Source organism: Mytilus californianus, unplaced genomic scaffold (assembly GCF_021869535.1).
Source record: "Mytilus californianus isolate M0D057914Y unplaced genomic scaffold, xbMytCali1.0.p SCAF_1, whole genome shotgun sequence".
Taxonomy (NCBI): Eukaryota; Metazoa; Mollusca; class Bivalvia; order Mytilida; family Mytilidae; genus Mytilus; species Mytilus californianus.
Window position 1 is genome coordinate 129,405,710 of NW_026262581.1, and position 19,566 is coordinate 129,425,275.

At 32.2% G+C, this 19,566-nt stretch overlaps 1 protein-coding gene across 2 annotated transcripts in view; it reads right to left on the minus strand.

The window, feature by feature from the left end:
- The window catches only part of LOC127713498 (afadin- and alpha-actinin-binding protein B-like), a 54,970-nt gene extending 36,479 nt beyond the window's left edge, over positions 1 to 18,491 (minus strand). For both annotated transcript variants that reach the window (XR_007987496.1, XM_052219789.1), the window contains exon 1: positions 17,736 to 18,491. Coding sequence is in view for 1 of the 2 variants with exons in the window: in XM_052219789.1 (XP_052075749.1) it covers positions 17,736 to 17,812 (77 nt within the window). In the remaining variant the exon portion in view is untranslated. The remainder of the gene's footprint in view (positions 1 to 17,735) is intronic.
- Positions 18,492 to 19,566: the final 1,075 nt, after the last annotated feature.

Here is a 19,566-nt window from a genome sequence, read left to right on the forward strand (position 1 = left end):
ATGTTTTCTGACATTTGAAAAAAGTAACAGGATGGACAAAATCGGACACCATCTGGCACAATATTTAAAAAAAAATCATTTTCAGGTGTCGATAAGATTGCATATTTTGGGAATATGTTCGAAAAGCAATGTGTTTTTAGTTCTTTAAATATAATTTGTATTCAAACCACTTTACTTTTTTAAAAGTTCCAATTCGGAATTGTACTTTATTTTGAAATGACTGATGTACAATATAAATAACAGAGTTTGGTCAAGAAAACTTGGATAGTAAAAACAGTTTTGCTGTCCACAGCTGATCACCAGATAAATTCAGCTTCTTGAACTGAATTTTAATGTGCGTATTGTTATGCGTTTACTTTTCTACATTGGCTAGAGGTATAGGGGGAGGGTTGAGATCTCATAAACATGTTTAACCCCGCCGCATTTTTGCGCCTGTCCCAAGTCAGGAGCCTCTAGCCTTTGTTAGTCTTGTATTATTTTTAATTTTAGTTTCTTGTGTACAATTTGGAGTTTAGTATGGCGTTCATTATCACTGAACTAGTATATATATTTGTTTAGGGGCCAGCTGAAGGACGCCTCCGGGTGCGGGAATTTCTCGCTGCATTGAAGACCTGTTAGTGACCTTCTGCTGTTGTCTGTTCTATGGTCGGGTTGTTGTCTCTTTGACACATTCCCCATTTCCATTCTCAATTTTATCTTGTCTTAGAAAATCATCACTTCTAGTGTTAACATATAAAACATCAGTTTCTAACCAACACAGGATAGTAGAGAAAGTTTTGCTTTCCGCTAAGAACAACTTCACTGTATTCGTCTATTCTACAAATTCAATTATCTGCCTAATAATAATATAGGATAGTAAAAACAGTTTTGCTGTCCATAGAGTAACTCAAATATACTCTAGAAACTCAATCAAACAACTAATTCTCTACATCATCTTTTGAATCAATTCTCGTAAAAATAATTCTTGCTGTCTATAGAGATTATCCTATTCATTACATTAGCTCATATATATAATCCATATTATAATCAACATATAACCTAATTCAACAGTATATTCATCAAGATCATAGCAAAAACAATTTTGCTGTCTATAGAGATCAACCTATCTTACACATAGCTCACATACTTTGTGTCATCTGTGCACCAAAAGGTACACCAACAAATTTAAATTTATATATTTTAGTCAAAAGTAAAGGATAGTAAAAACAGTTTTGCTGTCCAAAATCTAACCAGAGTTATTAGAGAAAGGAAAGGAACTAAGTAAATAAATTTGTCAAGTTTTATTAGCTTCAGAATAGTAAAGACTGCTTTGCTGTTATCTGAATCTAGAATGTCTTCCCCAAGAAGATCACACAGAGAGAAGATCTCTCCATATAGATATACACCAAGTCTAGCAGTTGCAAAACACAAAGCACGACAGAAAAACAGCGAACGTTTGCAACTCTCTAGTCAATTCACTCCGAACATATTAAACCAAGGGAAATCAACTGTAACTAATTACACACTAAATCCAACCAAAGCAGCCCAAAAGATGATTGATGCTACTGAACAGCTTAATTTACAGGCTGAATTCAAAAGAGGAACCCTTGTTATGAAATTCATCCCTGCTGCGTTTTTAATGTTTCATAAGCATACCCTTGCATTCTATGAAAACTCAAAGAAACTAACTATATCTCATTTCAAAAGGGACAAAAACAATCTTATAGTTGAAGAATCACTCAGTATTAAACCAATCACACATGACATAGGGTTGATAGGAGACAAGCTTACAGAATCAATTTGTACAAAACAGCATTCTGTGTAGAAGCAAATGGTAGAGAGATCAAGGACCTACATGAAATTTTAAGTGTAACTTGTAAATTTTTTACAGTGTTACTTGTTATTAAAAGACATATCCATCTGTGAAACAGAAACAGATGCTGGAAACATGGTTCAATTTACTGGTTCTTCATGCTCCCCAGATACTATGGTTAAATCAGTTCAGATCAACAAAAAACTTGAAAAATCTCCAAAATCAGACTCTCAACGTGGTATCTCCAGTGAAGAGCGACAAGACCATACATGCACTAAATTGCATACTGCTCAACAACTAACAAATATAGGAGCTCTTAGAAATAACTCTTCTCCAATATTGCAGTTTGTAAATACTCATTCAGATACTAACTCCATAAAACAACCCAAACAAAGTGGACCAAAGAAACAAAAGATCTTGAAGCAAGATGATTTAAAATCCAAACTTGGCGTAGCTGAAGCACATTTTGCTTCTCTAGAGAACACCATACTAGATAATAACAACTTAATTAGAAACATGAAACTGTCTCAGCTTGGTCAAACTGATTACCACCAAAATAGTCCTGACCATCATAATTATAGACAGGCTCCATCATCCAACAATACTAACTATTCCAACTGTCATTGTACACAATTAGATAGCAGAATCAAAGACCTTGGACGTGAAATGACAAATTTGAGACTGCAACACCTAGAAAATCAATACTTAACGCTTAGGCAACAAAGTCAAAACATAGTCAACTTGCAAGGCTCAGCACATATGAACCAACAAGGCCCTGTACATACAAAACACTCTCAACATGTAGTACATCCTTCTCCACCATCAGTTCAAAACCATTGGATACAACCACCAATCCATCCTTTATTCCAGCATTCAGTTCCAGCTCCACCACCTTATATGTTTAGACAACCAGACAGAACTCAACTGGCACCTACACAAAGTCTCATACCAAGTAATCACATGCAATCCCAGCATTCACAAATGATATATCCTAGAGCTGAGTTTGCAACACAACTACCTCCCTTTGATAGTAATAACAGTATTACTGTCAATCCATCAACTCATCTCCATTCTCAAAATCAAAATTTTATAACCTTTTCAAGACAAATTGATGATAATGAACCCTTACCCCCAATCAGTAGACCAAGAGGACATGGAGGTATTGCAATTTTGTACAGAAAGTCCATGTCGACCATGTTCTCTCAACTTCCTGATGGAGATAACAGAATACAGGCTATCGAAATTTCAAATACAAAAGACCCAATATGTCTCATAAATGTATATCTCCCCTCAAGAGGTACCGATAAAGGACATGACGCTTCTAGAGCAGCTTTAGACATCTTGAAAGAATTTTTACTAAAATATCAAAGAACTCATTCGATGATAATTGCCGGCGATTTTAATGCTTCATTTCATAGACAATACAAGGACACCCAAGATGAACTATTTAAAAACGTCTGTAAGGACATTCTATGCTACCATCTAACTACCCAATAGACCATACATACCATCAAGGTGATTCAAAATCCCAGATAGACTACATTCTAACAAAACCTAGAGAGAATGATAACGAATCAACAGAATATATGCATGTGAAAATCTTAAGAGAAGGCCATAACACCTCAGACAATTATCCCGTCTCTGCTGACTTTTCTGTTAGATTACAGACTACACAAAAACAACACAGTGGGGATATTGTGACTAAGATTAACTGGGAAAAGGTAGAAAAAGCAAACTATGAACAAAATTTAAAGGATAAAAAATATCTGAACATGAGAACACCTTACGGTATTGAACAAGCTACAAACCAGCTAATATCTGGTCTTAATAAAGCATTAAATGTATGCTATCCACGTAGGAAATCCAAATTTAATAGAAAGAAGAAGATCAGCTGGTCTCCACAATTAGCTAAAGCTGTAGGTGATTCAAAAAAGGCATTCTACCTATGGAAAAAGGTTGGTTCACCTCCTTCAAAAAATAACATTTAGAACATGATGAAACTAGAAGCAAAACGTACAGTGAGATCAATACAAAGGCAACAAAGTACTGACAAAAGAATTAAACTTCATGAAGAGATTATGATGGCTTCAGACAGGGACAAGGATCTGTTTTTTCGACTTATAAAAACTCAACGGTCCTCTTCTTCTCAATTCACCCAAATCCTTAGAACTGAGGAAAAAGAAGCACCAACTCCAAATGAGATGAATAGTATCTTCAAAGAACACTTTGAAAAATTAGCTAAGACCAACTCAAATCCTTCCTTCAACATAGATCATGATAATCTTGTCAAGATAGACGTGGAAATCATTGTTAACATCTGTGAAAACCAAGAAATAACAATCCAACCTATTACCTCAACAGAAATCTCTAAGCGTATATCTATATTAAAAAGAAAAAAGGCTGGTGATGTAGACGGCTTAACTGCAGAACACCTAATTTATGGTGGCACAGAATTGGCTGAATACCTGGTAACCTTGATTAACAATATCATCTATACTAAACTTGTACCAGAGGTCATTAAAAAAGGCCTGCTGACTCTTGTCCACAAAAGAGACAAAGACCCTACTTTACCATCCAACTATAGAGGCATCACAGTTATTTCTATCATATTCATGATATTAGAGCTTTGTATTAGAGCTAGAATCGAAAGTACCCTAAATAAGCATCAAAACAAGCTTCAGAAAGGTTTCAATAAAGGCGCATCTTCAATTAATATTGCTCTCTTCATCTCTGAAGCAATTAATGAAGCCAAGGATAAAAACGAGTGTCTCATTCTAATAACTCTGGATGCAGAAAAAGCATTTGACGTGGTTGACCATATACATCTATTTTGGAAATTATATCACCAATGAATTAATGGATCAACATGGTTACTGATTAAGGAATTATATAACAAAACAACTACTCAAGTTAAATCTCAGGGATACATCTCGAAATAAGGCTTATAATAAAAATATCCTTGATACTCTTGAATCCACAAACAATGGAATTAAAATTGGAACCAATTACTAGGGCTGCCCAACGTGCGCAGATGACATAATGCTATGTGCTGGTTCAGAACATGATGCCTCAATCCAACTCCGCATCATTGAAAACTGTACCAAAAATAACCGGGTAATAATAAACAGCAAAAAAAACTGAAATACTGCTGATTAACAAGAAGAATAAAGAAATAAATCTTCAACTTTTTAATGAAAGAATAGGCAAAAAGCAGAACATTAAACATCTAGGTATTAAAAGACAAGAGAAAAACAATCCAAAAATAGAGAAAAGAATCTCTGCTGCAAGAACTACAATGTATTCACTGTTAGGTGCAGGATTACATGGAATAAATGGTATAAATCCACTATTATCATATAAACTATGGCGAACATACGTTGTACCAAGAATGCTCTATGGAATTGAAATTCTCAACATTACCATAACTGATATCCAAAAATTAGAAACTTTCCAGAAAAAGACATTTAAACAACTTCTGTCTTTACAACAAAGAACTGCTGATGCTGCTATCTATATCCTGCTCGGAGCAGAAACTATCGAACAACTAATACATAAAGCTGTCATTTCCCTATTTCTCAGAATATCAAAAGATCCAAACTCAATTGAATTTAAAATTGGAATTAGACAGCTAGCAACAAAAGACGATAAATCAAATAGTTGGTACATAAACGTGGACAAAATACTCTAATCCTATGATCCCCCATCCGCACATGAAATTATAATTAATCCAGAGAAAAATTGGAAACGATTGACTCACGATGCAATAGACACAGCCTGGAAAAGTAGATGGACCGAAATTGCTAGAAGCAAAACAACACTCAAATACACGGAAGTTAACAACTGGAATTTTAAAAAACCAAACTTCTGTTGGAGCAGTGTCAGAGATCACAAAAGAGATATTAGCAAAGGGATAATAAAATCCAGGATACTTACAGGAACATACAAAACCCAAAGTATTACCAACCGATTTGACGAAACAAAATCTGCAGAATGTAAATTGTGCATGGTAGGACCTGAGGATTATAAACACTTCCTAGTTACGTGTGAAAGTCTGAATAGTGTGAGAAAAATTCATCACAATAGACTGAAATCCCCACTGGAGGATAATCAGATCCCTTTTCGCAGTATAATTAATTCTGAGGAGGACCTTCTTGAATTCGTAGTTGACTGTTCTAGGAACAACCTTATATCAGTGTCTCAGCTGAGAGATATAGAACGAATTTCCAAAGACTGGATCTATGCATTGCATGCTAAAAGAGCCCAACTTCTGGTAAACAAATGAACAATCAATGTTAGAGTTCTTGGTGCTTAACAATTGCGGGTGGCTGTCAGTCATGGGAATATAACAAGTGTTATACTACTTATGATATATATATATATACTTAATTAAATATTAAGTGATATAGAAAATTACTTCTAAGTTAAAATTATAACTAGAGTATATAAATATTAATGACCCTTGTAAATAACCTTGTAGATCTTAAATTGTGATAATATATATAAATCAAATCAATCAAACAAATATTTTATTGTCTTATAAACTTTACAGTTTGTGACCAACATGTATTAACACAATAAACATATATTCATACATATCAAACAAACACAATAAAAACAGCATCAAAATTTATAAAAACAAACAAGTTGTTAAGAGTCCCCTGCCCTCAGTTCTAATGACTTTTTCAAGAAGGATCCTAACTTATTTGTTTGTAAAGGCGTTGATGGATTTAGTAAATAATGAATTTTTTCTTCTTCATTTAAATTATTAAAGTTATTATTTTCAGTACATATGTGTTCAAAAAAGGCATTTCTTAGTGTTTTATTATAATCACAATTATAGAGTAAAAAATGTTTCTCATCCTCTAGTATTTTACATTTATGACAAAGTCGTTCCTCTCTTGGGATTTTAAAAAATCTCCCCTTTTCAATTAAGAGGGAGTGATCACTTAGTCTAAATTTAGTGATCAATCTCCTTATCTGAAAATTAGATATATTTAGATAAGATTCTAGTTTGCAATCCTTTTTAAGTTTTTTATATAGATAAAATTTACTTTTATCATCAATGTTTTCAAATTTAGTTTCAATTAAATCTTCATATCTATTTTTCATTTTTAACTTTATATCGTTTTTTATTTTATTTACATCTTTTATGTCCTTACAATTAGAAAAAATATTAAGGTCAATATTAGTCTCTTCAACAATATTTTTTGCATATGTATACCATGAATAAGTTCCAGTCAAATCTAGAGACTGTGCTAGAGAAAAAGCTTCCTTTATCAATGGATTAATATTATTATTATATAGTCTAGCTAAATATAAAAGGGTTTGTGTTTTAATAAAACATTCTATAGGCAATCTTCCTAATTCAACTCTTGCTCCTAAATAGGATGCATTTTTTCTTATTCCTAGAGTAGATTTACAAAATTTAAGATGCATATTTTCAATAGGGGTTTTGTCTGTAAAATCAAGTTGATTAATTTGTTTTCCTGAAGATAAGGCTCTGTTTTTGGCTCTATGAAAAGAAATATATGTATCCAAATATGTTACTTCTGAATTATAGGTCATAATTGGTTTTACTAAAGAATCAAAAAGGTTATTTGCTACTTTTATAGGTAGATTATTCAATGATTTAGTATAGGATTTTATTGCAAAAAATACTTTTTTTGCCTTTTTTGTCAGCTCTAAGGTACTTTGTGATAAATTTCCATTACATTTTATCAACATTCCCAAAAATGAATATTCTGATACGCTCTCTATGGCTTCATTCTCATAGTAAATATGTGATGTTTCACCATTTTGTTTGGACTGACTGAAAATCATGGATTTTGTTTTGTTTGTAAGAGAGTTGCCATTTGTTGCAATATAATTTAACATTATTTAAACTGTTTTGAAGACCCTCTTTCGATTCTGACAGGATCAAAAGATCATCTGCAAAAAGGAGGCATCCCACCTTACTATTTATAAGCTTAAGGGGACTTGAATCATTTCCCTCAAAATTTTTTACAATATCATTTATGAAGACATTAAATAAAGTGGGGCTCAGGGTGTCTCCTTGTTTAACCCCTCTAGCAATATTAAAAAATTCTGATACATAATCTTTGTATTTCAAAGATGATTTAGTATTTAAGTATTGTTGTTTTATAACTCTGTAAAAAGACCTGCCAACTCCCATTTTGCATAATTTATAAAGTAAAGCAGTTCTCCATACTGAATCAAAAGCCTTTTTCAGATCTATAAAGCAGGCATACATCTTTTTTTTCTCTTTATGTAGATATTTATTAATCAAGGACTTCAATAAAAAGATGCTATCAGCTGTTCTGTGATTTTCTCTGAAACCAAACTGACAATCACTAAATTGTTTGTCAGTCTCTTGATTAGCCTATTATTCAATATGGCATTAAAAAGTTTTGGTAGATTACTTATAAGAGAAATTCCTCTATAATTATTAGTGTCTAACTTGTCACCTTTTTTATGTAAAGGGATCATGAAAGATAATTTCCATGAATCTGGATAATTACCTGTCTTTAAAATCAAATTAAAAACTTTTACAATAGAATTAATTATCACAGGTTGTGAATGTTTGAGTATTTCATTCACAATTCTATCTGGACCTGCTGATTTGTTTACTTTAAGGTTTGAAATGACCAGTTTTACCTCAGCAAATGTAATTGGTGCATCAGTTTCCATATTCAATTCAATATTATCCTCTAGAATGTTTAATTCACGTTCCAGTTTATTTACAAAGGGTTTATCATATGATGTTGGTGTACCCTGATCCTGAAAATGTTTTATGATTTTATTTTCATTCATTAAAATTTCAGGAATATCTTCTTCAATATTTGGTTACTTTTTTATTGCCTTTAGAACATTCCAATATTCTTTTGGATTATTTTTAAAATTATCTGAAAGTGATTTATAAAGTTTGTGGCGATATTCAAATTTTTTCTGTTTAATCATTTTTTTTTAGTTTTTTACATAATTCAAAATATTTAGGTTTTAAACTTTTGTCATTTAAGTTATTCTTGATTTTATTTCCTATATAGTTTATTTGTCTTTTTGTTTCATATACTGTATTATCTGACCATACTTGTTTAATTTTTTTCTTTTTCTTTTTAGTTGGTTTAGATATGCCTTTACATGTATTTTCTGCAATATTTTGTAAAATTTTTGTAAGTTTTTCAGTTGCACCATCAACGCTAAGTTTATTGCTATCAAAATGTTGCATCTCTAAATCTAAAATTTCCTTTCTAACATTTTCTGTTGATAGAACATCAATTAATTTTGAAAATGACAATTCTGTCCATTTGTATGATTTAATCAAATGCCATCTCTTTTCATCTAGACATTTCTTCATACATGTATCTGATATAATAGAACAATTCATATATAAGTTTATTTGAACATGATCTGATAAATATGTAAAGTCATTTGTTTTAAATAATTTTACCTCAGGCAGGAGACTCTCACTTGCAATGGCATAATCAACTGTACTGAACCCAGTATTACACATATAAGTAAAATATCCTAGGGAATCTCCCAAAAAACGGCCATTGAGTATACGTAGCCTTGAGGATGAACATAATTCAAGTAATTTATTCCCCAATGTATTCAAAGTGTTATCTTGGTTTACTCTTCTGATTTCAATATCAGTTATATAGCTCTCTGGAAGAAGGTCAATACCATCAAAATTATTTATTTCATCTGAGTCATTTTCTATGTAATCTGCTTTCATTGCAGTTCTAGAATTAAAATCCCCAATTGAAATAATTTGTCCTTCAATAGAAAATGAACTAATTTCATTTTCAAGATTTTCTAAGTCACTATCATAATGTGCTGATGAAAAAGGGGGAATATAAACAGCACAAAGATATATATCTTGATTAAGTCCAAAGAAATACTTATCAAGCTTTAACCATAATCTATTCTGGGATGACGTAGCATCTTTAAGATAAGAAATCCCCTTATAAAATTGTTTTTTAATTGTGACTATAATGCCTCCACTATGTCTTTTGGCTTTTTTTGTTTTCTTTCGTATTTTAGAGATACTGTTATAGCCTTCAATTTTAAAATCTTCTGATCCCCCCTTCCAGGTTTCTAAAAGTATATTTATATCTTTATTTAAAAAATCCAGAAATATTGGGTCTTTCATCTTATCCCCAAGGCCATGTACATTCCATGAGGAAATTGACAATTTTTTATGAACCCTGTTCATTTTTAATTTTGACTAGTGCCAGATATATATTAAACCTTCTTGTTAGCCTGAAAACCTTCAATTATATTTAGACAGTTTGGTTAATGTTTCTATAAACATGATAGATTTAAACTGCAATAATAGTTCCAAACATTTTTTTTTTTATTCATGACTGCTTACAATACAGCAGTCTATGGGAAATAACTCTTTTCATTGTTAAAATGAATATTACAAGTGTTCTGTAGAACTAACTGAATACTACAAGTGTTCTGTAGAACTAACTTTAACATAATAAATCACCCAAAAAAATATATATACAGATATTTTTACATTTCTTCATGAAACTAATATATTTTTCTAAACACCCATCACGAACATGTACAATGTATATTGAAAAATAAGCAATTTTATCTCATTACATGTACTTTTTTTTTTAATCATCTTATTGTTGTAATAATACTAGTTAATCCTTTTATTATTCAGACTAAAATTTTCTTATCAAAACTTGAATATTTACATTCTAAAATGCAAGTGTACCTACATGTACATTTGATATTGCATGACTTAATACCTCATATTTCTAATTTCTTGGAGCATAAATTCCATCATTTCAAGCATTCTATCTCTGTTTCCATTACCCTCAACTTGATCTTTCATATAGTTATTAGAATGATTACTTTGTGAAAACATGTTTTGGTTTTGATTATGACCATAGTAACTATTAAATTGATCTTTTTTCATATAATTACCAGTGTGTGCCTGATAATTTTTATGCATATATTGCACACCTTTCTGACCATAATTTGGTACTTTTTTATAATCGGATCCATGTATATTCTGATCTCTTCTATCCCCTGATTTTACACCAATTAAAGGATTAATGACCCTTTTCATACATCTAACAAGTATTGCAATACCATAACCTTTTAGATGTATGCCATCTCTAAAATGATCTGGACTAATATAATCATATTTTATGAAATGACAATTTGTTTCTTTGCACAGTTCTGACAATTCTAGATTTAGAATGTGTCCACGTTCATTGTACTCTTCAGTATGTAGTTTGTCCCTGTAAATTCTTGGTAGGCATTCCCCAAATGTTATAGTAGCTTCAGGTACACATTCTTTAGTTTGTTGTATAAGATTTTCTATCTCCATAATGACCAGTTCTGTCTGTCGTTCTTCAATGTCATTTGATCCGATCTGGAACACAATATTTTTGGCTTTTACTTTGCCTGATGTTATGAATTTAGTTGCACCAAAAACTGTCTTGTCATGTAAAGTAGTTACTTTTACTCTTTTGTATTGATACATTTTTTTTGCATCTAAGTCTTTAATGATCGAAGATCCTATAATCCATACGTCTGTAATGTCTTTCATTACATTTTTGATTTGTTCTGTTGAGCTGCTAGTTGAAGCTGTGGCGGAATGTGTCGTACTGTTGTTATTATTATAAACCATGGTGTTGTTTTCATCATTAGTTTTGCTACCAATGTAATATGACCACTACTGTTTTTAAAACTAATATTTAGAGAGTTTTTTACCATTTTAAATTTTTTAAGAACATATAAACTATATATGAAACCACACAAGTACATAATTTTACCCATTATTAATACTGAATAGTAATTCATAACACTTTCTTTTTTCTAAGAGAATTTAAAAAAAAACTACATTTAACTTCTGATAAGCTAGTATTTTATCCATTTTGAAAATAAATGTAAAATTTTGTAAGCTCACGTCAGTCTGAGTATGTATAGTGTAAATATAAGTTCCAGTTTTTTAATTTTGTCCTATTCTAACTCTGTTACTATTATTATTTAAATTTTAACTAAAAAAATTTTTAACAAAAATTTTTAATAACGCATTCTTAAAAATAAACAATTTTTTAAATGCGGTGACCCTGCAAATAGGGTGGACATCCTGAATAAGAAGAAGAAGATGGCTGGCTGCTAAACGTCCAGCGGCAAATAAATATGCATATTCAGGACGAGAATACATACGAGCACATGTTAATGTAATGTGAATATTAACCCTGCTTTGTACTATACGCTGAGCCGGATTTTTAAACTACTAGTTCACAAGGTAACAGTTCAGTAACACGGTCACCCTAACCGGACACATTATTCTGACTCCGAGCCAACCAGTCTTTGCTCTTACTCCTCAAAACCACATGCTAAGCAGGAAATACTAATTCTATAGTCTTTGGTTTGACCCGGCCGGGGTTCGAACCCACAACCTCCCCCAATCGAGGCGAACACGCTTCCACGAGACCAACTAGGCGGTTGCAACTCTGAGAAAACTGATGACGGCAATCATTGCACGGATTCTTTCTTTCAAAATCTAAATCTTAACAAACAGTTACAGTCCGCAAGTTTTTTCTGAAAGAACAAACTTTTCAGACCAGGAATTTAAGAAAGATATATGGATTCACAAAATATATTACACCCAACCGTGATAGATGTAAAGATCACAGAAAACTGGGACTATTATACTAACTTAGTATAATAGTCCCAGCAGAAAAATTACTAAAAGGACTACAAAATCAAAGCTGGATTCCGATTACATCTCTTAAAGACTACAAGAACCCCTTAAACTAATACCTGTAAGAAGTGACAATCTAAATCCGCATAGGGTCATGCTGGTCTAGACAAAACTACATCTAGCTTTCTGAATGATATTCACAGAAATAGCACCGAAATTCTGTATCATTTTAACAAGTCATGAATTTTCATTTTATCCATGAGGAACTCATCGAGTTCACAATAGACATAACTCGGAATCTAAATGAAGGTATGGATGCGGGGTCCTTCAATTCTGTATTCTTTAATTTTTTCGGTCATTATTCTTTATCTTTAAAAATAATGGCTATTCTGTAATTACTTGCTAACTGTATTCTGGACATTATTCTTTTCTGTAATCGGTATATTTTTACCAAATTTATGTATGAAGGTGAGAGGATGATGATCAGTATAAACCAGAATAGGATGCATAGTGGGATTTAAATATACATCAAAATGTTGAAGTGTAGACAACAGTGCAAAACACTCTTTTTCAACTCCCTCAGGCAAAGTTGACCTTAGATGAATTTGGCTATTTGTTTTAGATATTTTTGTCATATAGCTCTTCAACTGTTTCGGTACTTATATATCCTCGGATTTCAAATATTTGGCTTTGAGCGTTCCTGATGAAGGTAAATCCAGAAAAGCGCTTCGGACGCATGAAATTATTAAACGTGTTGTTTTCAATTTTTGCAATAGTTGAATAATTTTTCTGATGTTTATCTAATTTCTTAGAAAAATATGATATAGGTTTCTCTTATATTATCATCTGTCTCTTGATACAAAACAGCTCCAACTCCTACATCTTGCGTCAACGGCAAGTTTGAATTGTTTTTTTTTAAAGTTTGTAGTGATCAGAACTGGACTATTAATTAAAAGTGATTTGCTATTTTCAATAGCGTATTGACAATTATCACTCCAGATGAATTTAGAATCTTTCCGTAAAAGATGAGTCAATAGTTGAACAACAGTAGCAAAATTTGAACAAAATTTCCTGTAAAATCCAATCATGCTTAAATGTCTCATAAATTATTTTTTATTTGTAGGAGAAGGAAATTTGGTAATTGCATCCATTTAAGCCATAATAGGTTTCACTTGATTGCAACTGTATGCCCTAAATAATCAACAGTGGCCTGACAAAATGTACTTTTACCAAGATTAACAGTCAAATTTGATTGTGACAATCTATCAAAAGTAGCATATAAATGTGTTAAATGTTCTTCCCAGCTATCACTACATACAATAAGATCATCAATATAAGCATAACAACAGTCTAAATCTTTTATAACATTATTGATCATTCTTTGAAATGTAGCTGGAGCACTTTTCATACCAAACGGCATGACAGTATACTGAAATAAGCCGTCTGGTGTTACAAAAGCTGATATTTCACAAGCTCTCTGTGTTATTCTATGTGTTTCCCTCGGTTTTAGTTTGTAACCCGGATTTGTTTTCTCTCAATCGATTTATGACTGTTGAACAGCGGTATACTACTGTTGCCTTTATTTAAGGATACCTGCCAGTAACCTTTCAATAAATCAAATTTGCTCACAAATTTTGCTTGCCCAATATTATCAATGCAATCGTCTATCCTTGGAATCGGATAGGAATCAGATTTTGAAACTGAATTTACTTTTCTGAAATCAGTTACGAAACGAAAGGTTTTATCTGGTTTGGGTACAAGGAGACAGGGAGAGCTCCATTCACTGTTACTCGGCTCAATAATATCATTGTCAAGCCAGGGCCTAATCTAGGATTTTGAAGAGGGAGAAGTTACTTCTCCTTCCATGAGAGAGAAGGGAGAAGTGGTCAACTTCTTGGAGAAGTGAGATTCCATAACCGTTTCGGTTGCATCGTGTTTTCAAGCTTATCACTAAGGAAATTGTTTAATATTCAATAAAAGATGTACTTGCATTTTTTTCATATGTTATTGTACACAATGTATATATAGACAGTTCTTAATAAAAAGGTTTAGACAATATATTGTTGTTATTTATTTATTGATACCATAATGTGTTCTAAATAAAATTTGTTGATTGGGACATGAGGGAGTAGCCTAGTAATATTAACAAGATTATGATGCATTAAATTCATGTACATCTGCCTCAATTTATTTTTAAAACTCCAGAAAAATATGATGAATTTCACATGACTGGGAATTTATCACCACTTGTCATTGTTTTGTAAAACATTATTGAATGTCCAGGACATTTATGTTAGTTCTAGTAAATTGAGATTATCGTTAAAGATTGTAAGTCTATAAATGAAAATATCTTTCAATCTCAAGTTAATTATCCGGTAAAGAGCTAATTTCTATCATTTTTTAAAAATATCATCCATATCAATCAACGAAGTGGTCATGAGAAAAAATCCACTGCTGATCACAATCTGGTCTAGTGTCGTACGTTTGCAATCACATTATCCATCAGCTGTATTTCTACCTTTTATATTTCAATTTTTATTCAATGAATATAATAAATCTACCGTTAATTCCCACCCTTTACCTATCAAATAGTAAAATTGATCGACTCGTGTAGGTAATAAAAATAAAACAAATCAGCTGAGTGATTACGCAACATCCTCAGATGAAAATCATCGTAAAACGATAACTTAAACAGACGGTCAGTTTTCCATTTGAACAGTTTTGAAAGTTATATCCGAGGATGTACAAAGTCGCCGTTGTATTTATTTAATTTGATCTTTAACAGTATTAGTCCTGGGTCGTTTCGAAAATCTAGATTTTCCTTGTCAGTCGCCATTTTTTTTTACCTGTGAGACTTGTCAATCACAAGTTGTCTCCCTTTTACCGATTTTGATAGCGATTTGACTTCGCTATGAAGTCAGTCGGCCGGCGAGATTTAGCGATTTTCAAAATTCTTTGGCGATTTAAATCGTCATTTCGCCGGCAAGATTATGGCCTGCTTGAAGCATATATTTAATTTCTTGTCTCATAAATTCAAGTTTTAGGGGATTGAGCCGGTAAGGATGTTGCTTAATTGGAGAAGCATCACCTACATCAACATCATGACAAACAGCAGTGGTTTTGTTTGGCACATCTGGAAAAAGATTTTATAAAAGAAAATACCAAAGTTTTTAATTTTTCTCTACGCTCAAAAGTCATATGTGCAAGTTTGGAGTCTAAAGGAGTAGGTCCGGTAAGGGCCGATTTTGGCCTCAAAATTCAGGTTCATCTGATGAAAGATTTTGGACACTTTTTAAACACTTAAGTGTCTACTTCAGTCGATTCAATTGGTTTATGTGAAAGATTTGAACTGATTTAGTCATTAAAGACGCTCAAATTCAAGCTTAAATATGACAAATCTATCAAATATGCCATAATATGTCAAGTTTCAGATGGTTTTTGTCAAAAATGAATGTGGCCGCATCCGTGTTCATTCTCAACCTTTATATATGTTATGTATTATCATCAAATACAACTTACATTTAAATATTAAGAATGAACACAAATGTGGCCACTTCCATTTCAGACGGAAACCGTCTAAAAATTAACCAAAATGCTAAAATTTTGAAGATTTCAGTAATTTAGCATGACTTAATGATGCTAGTACCCGATACATGTGCATTGTATTGTCAAAAACAGCCCATATTTATGTAACAGAAGTATTCTTCTTTCCAATAAATAGCTAAAAATTTACATTTTAACAATTTTGCAAAACTGCTTTATTTTGGGGCCAAAAAGGGGTCTTACTGGGCCTACTCCTTTGACAAAATTTCTGAATTTTTCAATCTAACTGTCTCTTCCATAGTCTTAGAATCAAAAGGTGGTTCAATTATATCTGGTTTGTCATGATCGTTCTCCAATTTAACCATGACTAAAGTGGCAACTGGTTTACTCCCACCTTCATTGGTACGCTCAAAATATGGTATAAACATATTAATGTGACACACTCTATTTTGTTTACGCCGACCTGGTGTTTTTACAATATAATTCAAATTATTAATTTTACTCTCTATGGTATAAGGACCACAGTATTTAGCCTGTAAAGGATGTCAAGGGACTGGCAAAAATATAAGTACCTTATCACCAGGCTCAAAAACTCTGTCCCTGGCATCTTTATCATACCATATTTTCATCTTATTAACAGTTTTTTTTTCTGAGCAATTTGACAAGCAGTATACAATGTTTCTTTAAATCTAAATACATAGTCTAGAAGATTCAAGTCAGCGTGTTCAGTAAGCCATTTTTCCTTAACCAATTTCAAAGGTCCCCTTACAGTATGACCAAATACCAACTCAAAGGGACTAAAACAAAGGGATTCTTGAACAGCCTCTCGGACCGCAAAAAGTAGAAAGTGAACACCATCATCTCAGTCTCTGAAAAATTGAAGACAAAATGTTCTAATCATGTTCTTCAATGTTTGATGAAAACGTTCTAAGGCACCTTGAGATTCAGGTGACCATTTTTCTTACAATAATCACTAGTTAGTGACTTCTTCTCAAAAGTATCAAATTTTGGACTAGACATATTATAACTAGATTGACTCTTATTCTGTGCAACAGGCTTACTATCAGTACGCTCGGTACTTTGATTCTTGTAATTTCCACTCGAAGTATCAAAATTTTGACCTTTGAAACTTTTTTTATGTGAAAGGGTATAATTATCCGAAATAACAGCTGCACCTTGTAATGTCTCAACAGTTTTGTCATCTAAATGTGTTTTAAGTCTAAATGAACACACTGCTTGAACTCTTCTAATAACAACAATTGTCTTAAGTTATCAAAACTTTTATCTATTTTCTTTGACGTAAGCCATTTATCAAATATATCTTCTTTTTCCCTAGCAAATTCAACATAGGTTTGTGAATCAAACTTTTTATAAGACCTAAATTTCTGTCTATATGCTTCTGGCACTAGCTCATAAGCTTTCAAAACTTCTTGTTTTACCGTGTCATAATCAGAACTATTTTCTGATGAAAGTACTGAGTAAATTTCAGTGGCCTTGCCCTCAAAGACACTTTGCAGCAATGTAGTCCAAAAAGGCTTCGGCCATTTCAAATTTTGAGCAATTTTCTCAAACTGTGGAAAAAATTTATCAACTGTTTTTTCACAAAATTTGGGAACCAAACGTATATTTTTTGCTGCATCAAAATAAAAATGTTCTGATTTTGACACTACTTTAGTGTTGCTTTCTTCTTTGACCATTTCAATTTTCATTTTCTCCATCTCTTACCTTTCCCTCATTTCAAGTTCTGCCTGCTTTAATTTGAATTCATCTTCTTTTTCTTTCATCTTCTCCATCTTCTCCATCTCTTACCTTTCCTTCATTTCAAGTTCTGCCTGTCTTTCTTCTTTTTCATTTTCCAGTTGTTTTAACTTAAGTTCATGTTCTAATTCAAGCTGTTTTAATTTGATAGCATCAACATTTTCTACCTTGAGTTCAAGAGCCTCTTCACCAAATATTTCTGAGTCAACTAAATTGTCTATTACCAATTTTTTTATAATTTGTTTTCTCATAGATGTTTAGCAATCAACACTAATTTTTCTTTCTTTAGTTTATCAAACCCTTTCAGGTCTGGCGTTTTCAAAAATTTACCAGCACCAAATGCCATATTGTTGACTTTTGTTGGCTAATTCTAATGCAATAAAAATACTGAAAAAATTTTAATCTGATATTAACGTTCTCCCAGACGAGCCCCCAATTTCTGTTACGGCCAGAAATCACCTTTAAATTGTAGCCAACAAAAGACACAAATCAATAATAAAATTTAACAAGATTTATCATACACAAGTTTACAAGAAGTATTACACAAATATAAATGTCAACTTAACTGTCAAAATATATGTCCGATCTTTTGTCTTTTCTTAATCCGTAATTCTTCTCGGGAATCCAAACAGAATTTTCCGTCCAATAGGTCACAATCTAGTATGATGTTGTTCGTAAATAAAAGTGTCAATCCAATTGAGAAAACTTCTGAGAATCCAATGTCTATGTCTGATCTGTAATTTCGGTATCTGTATATATAGTTGTCACGGAAACTTCTAGAACACTATAGAAAGGAAACTCCTAGAAAACTTTCCAACGGAAACTTCTAGAACAATGTAAGAAGTTTAAATTACGGATCTTTTATTATGATCATTCTGGAATCGTTATGTAAGTCAAATAGAAACTTCTTATCATTCCATCAGTCTCTATGATTGTTCCAGTGACTTCTAAACTGCACAATATAATATTATTTTGTAAACAACTATACATGTTATAAGGCCACACAAAACAAATTAGGCCAACTAAATAAATAGTCACACTATCATAACAGTTGTCAATCAAGAAAATCAAGCATCTCGACAATGTCAGTTTCAGAGCATTTTTTGTTTGAATCAGAGTGAATTTTTACAAAGTACGGTTTATTCCTCCCTAAGACAAGATACTTGTATCTACGTTGGCCATTCTTCTTTATGAAACAAAGCAGGACCAACTCCTTTAATTTGTCTTTTAGTTTGGAATGGGGAATACTTGTGTAAAGTGTAGAATAGTCAAATGTTTGGATACTATTGCAAGATGGAAAAGTCTTAAATTGTATGTACTCTAAAATATCTGATTTTTTTAGTATCCACATCTGATTCACGACACCTCTAGTGTAGGTAGTTTCACAATAACTTTGAAGCCCAGCTTTTATTTCTGATAAACTTAATGTTAATAATTTAAAAAGAGGTTTCGTGGAGCACTTGGAAGACCCAGCAATATAAGTAAGGACACTTATGTAGTTTAGGTATCCAATACAGTGAAGGAAGATCCAGTTCTTTATCTTTTGGTTGAAATTCCGAAGGAACATAGAACAGACCTATGATTATCCAGGATTTCCTCCATGGTAAGTGTCGTGGGGGTACATGTTGAGTTTCCAAGAGAATTGTCAATACGTAATTCATTTATCAAGCAGTTTATGTAATGTGATTTAAACACAAAAAACGATGTTGTTTGGGGCTTTATCTGCGGTGACAACAATATATTTGTCATGGAGGTAGGACAGGTGCTTTGCAACATTTGGGTCTTTGAAGATTGATGT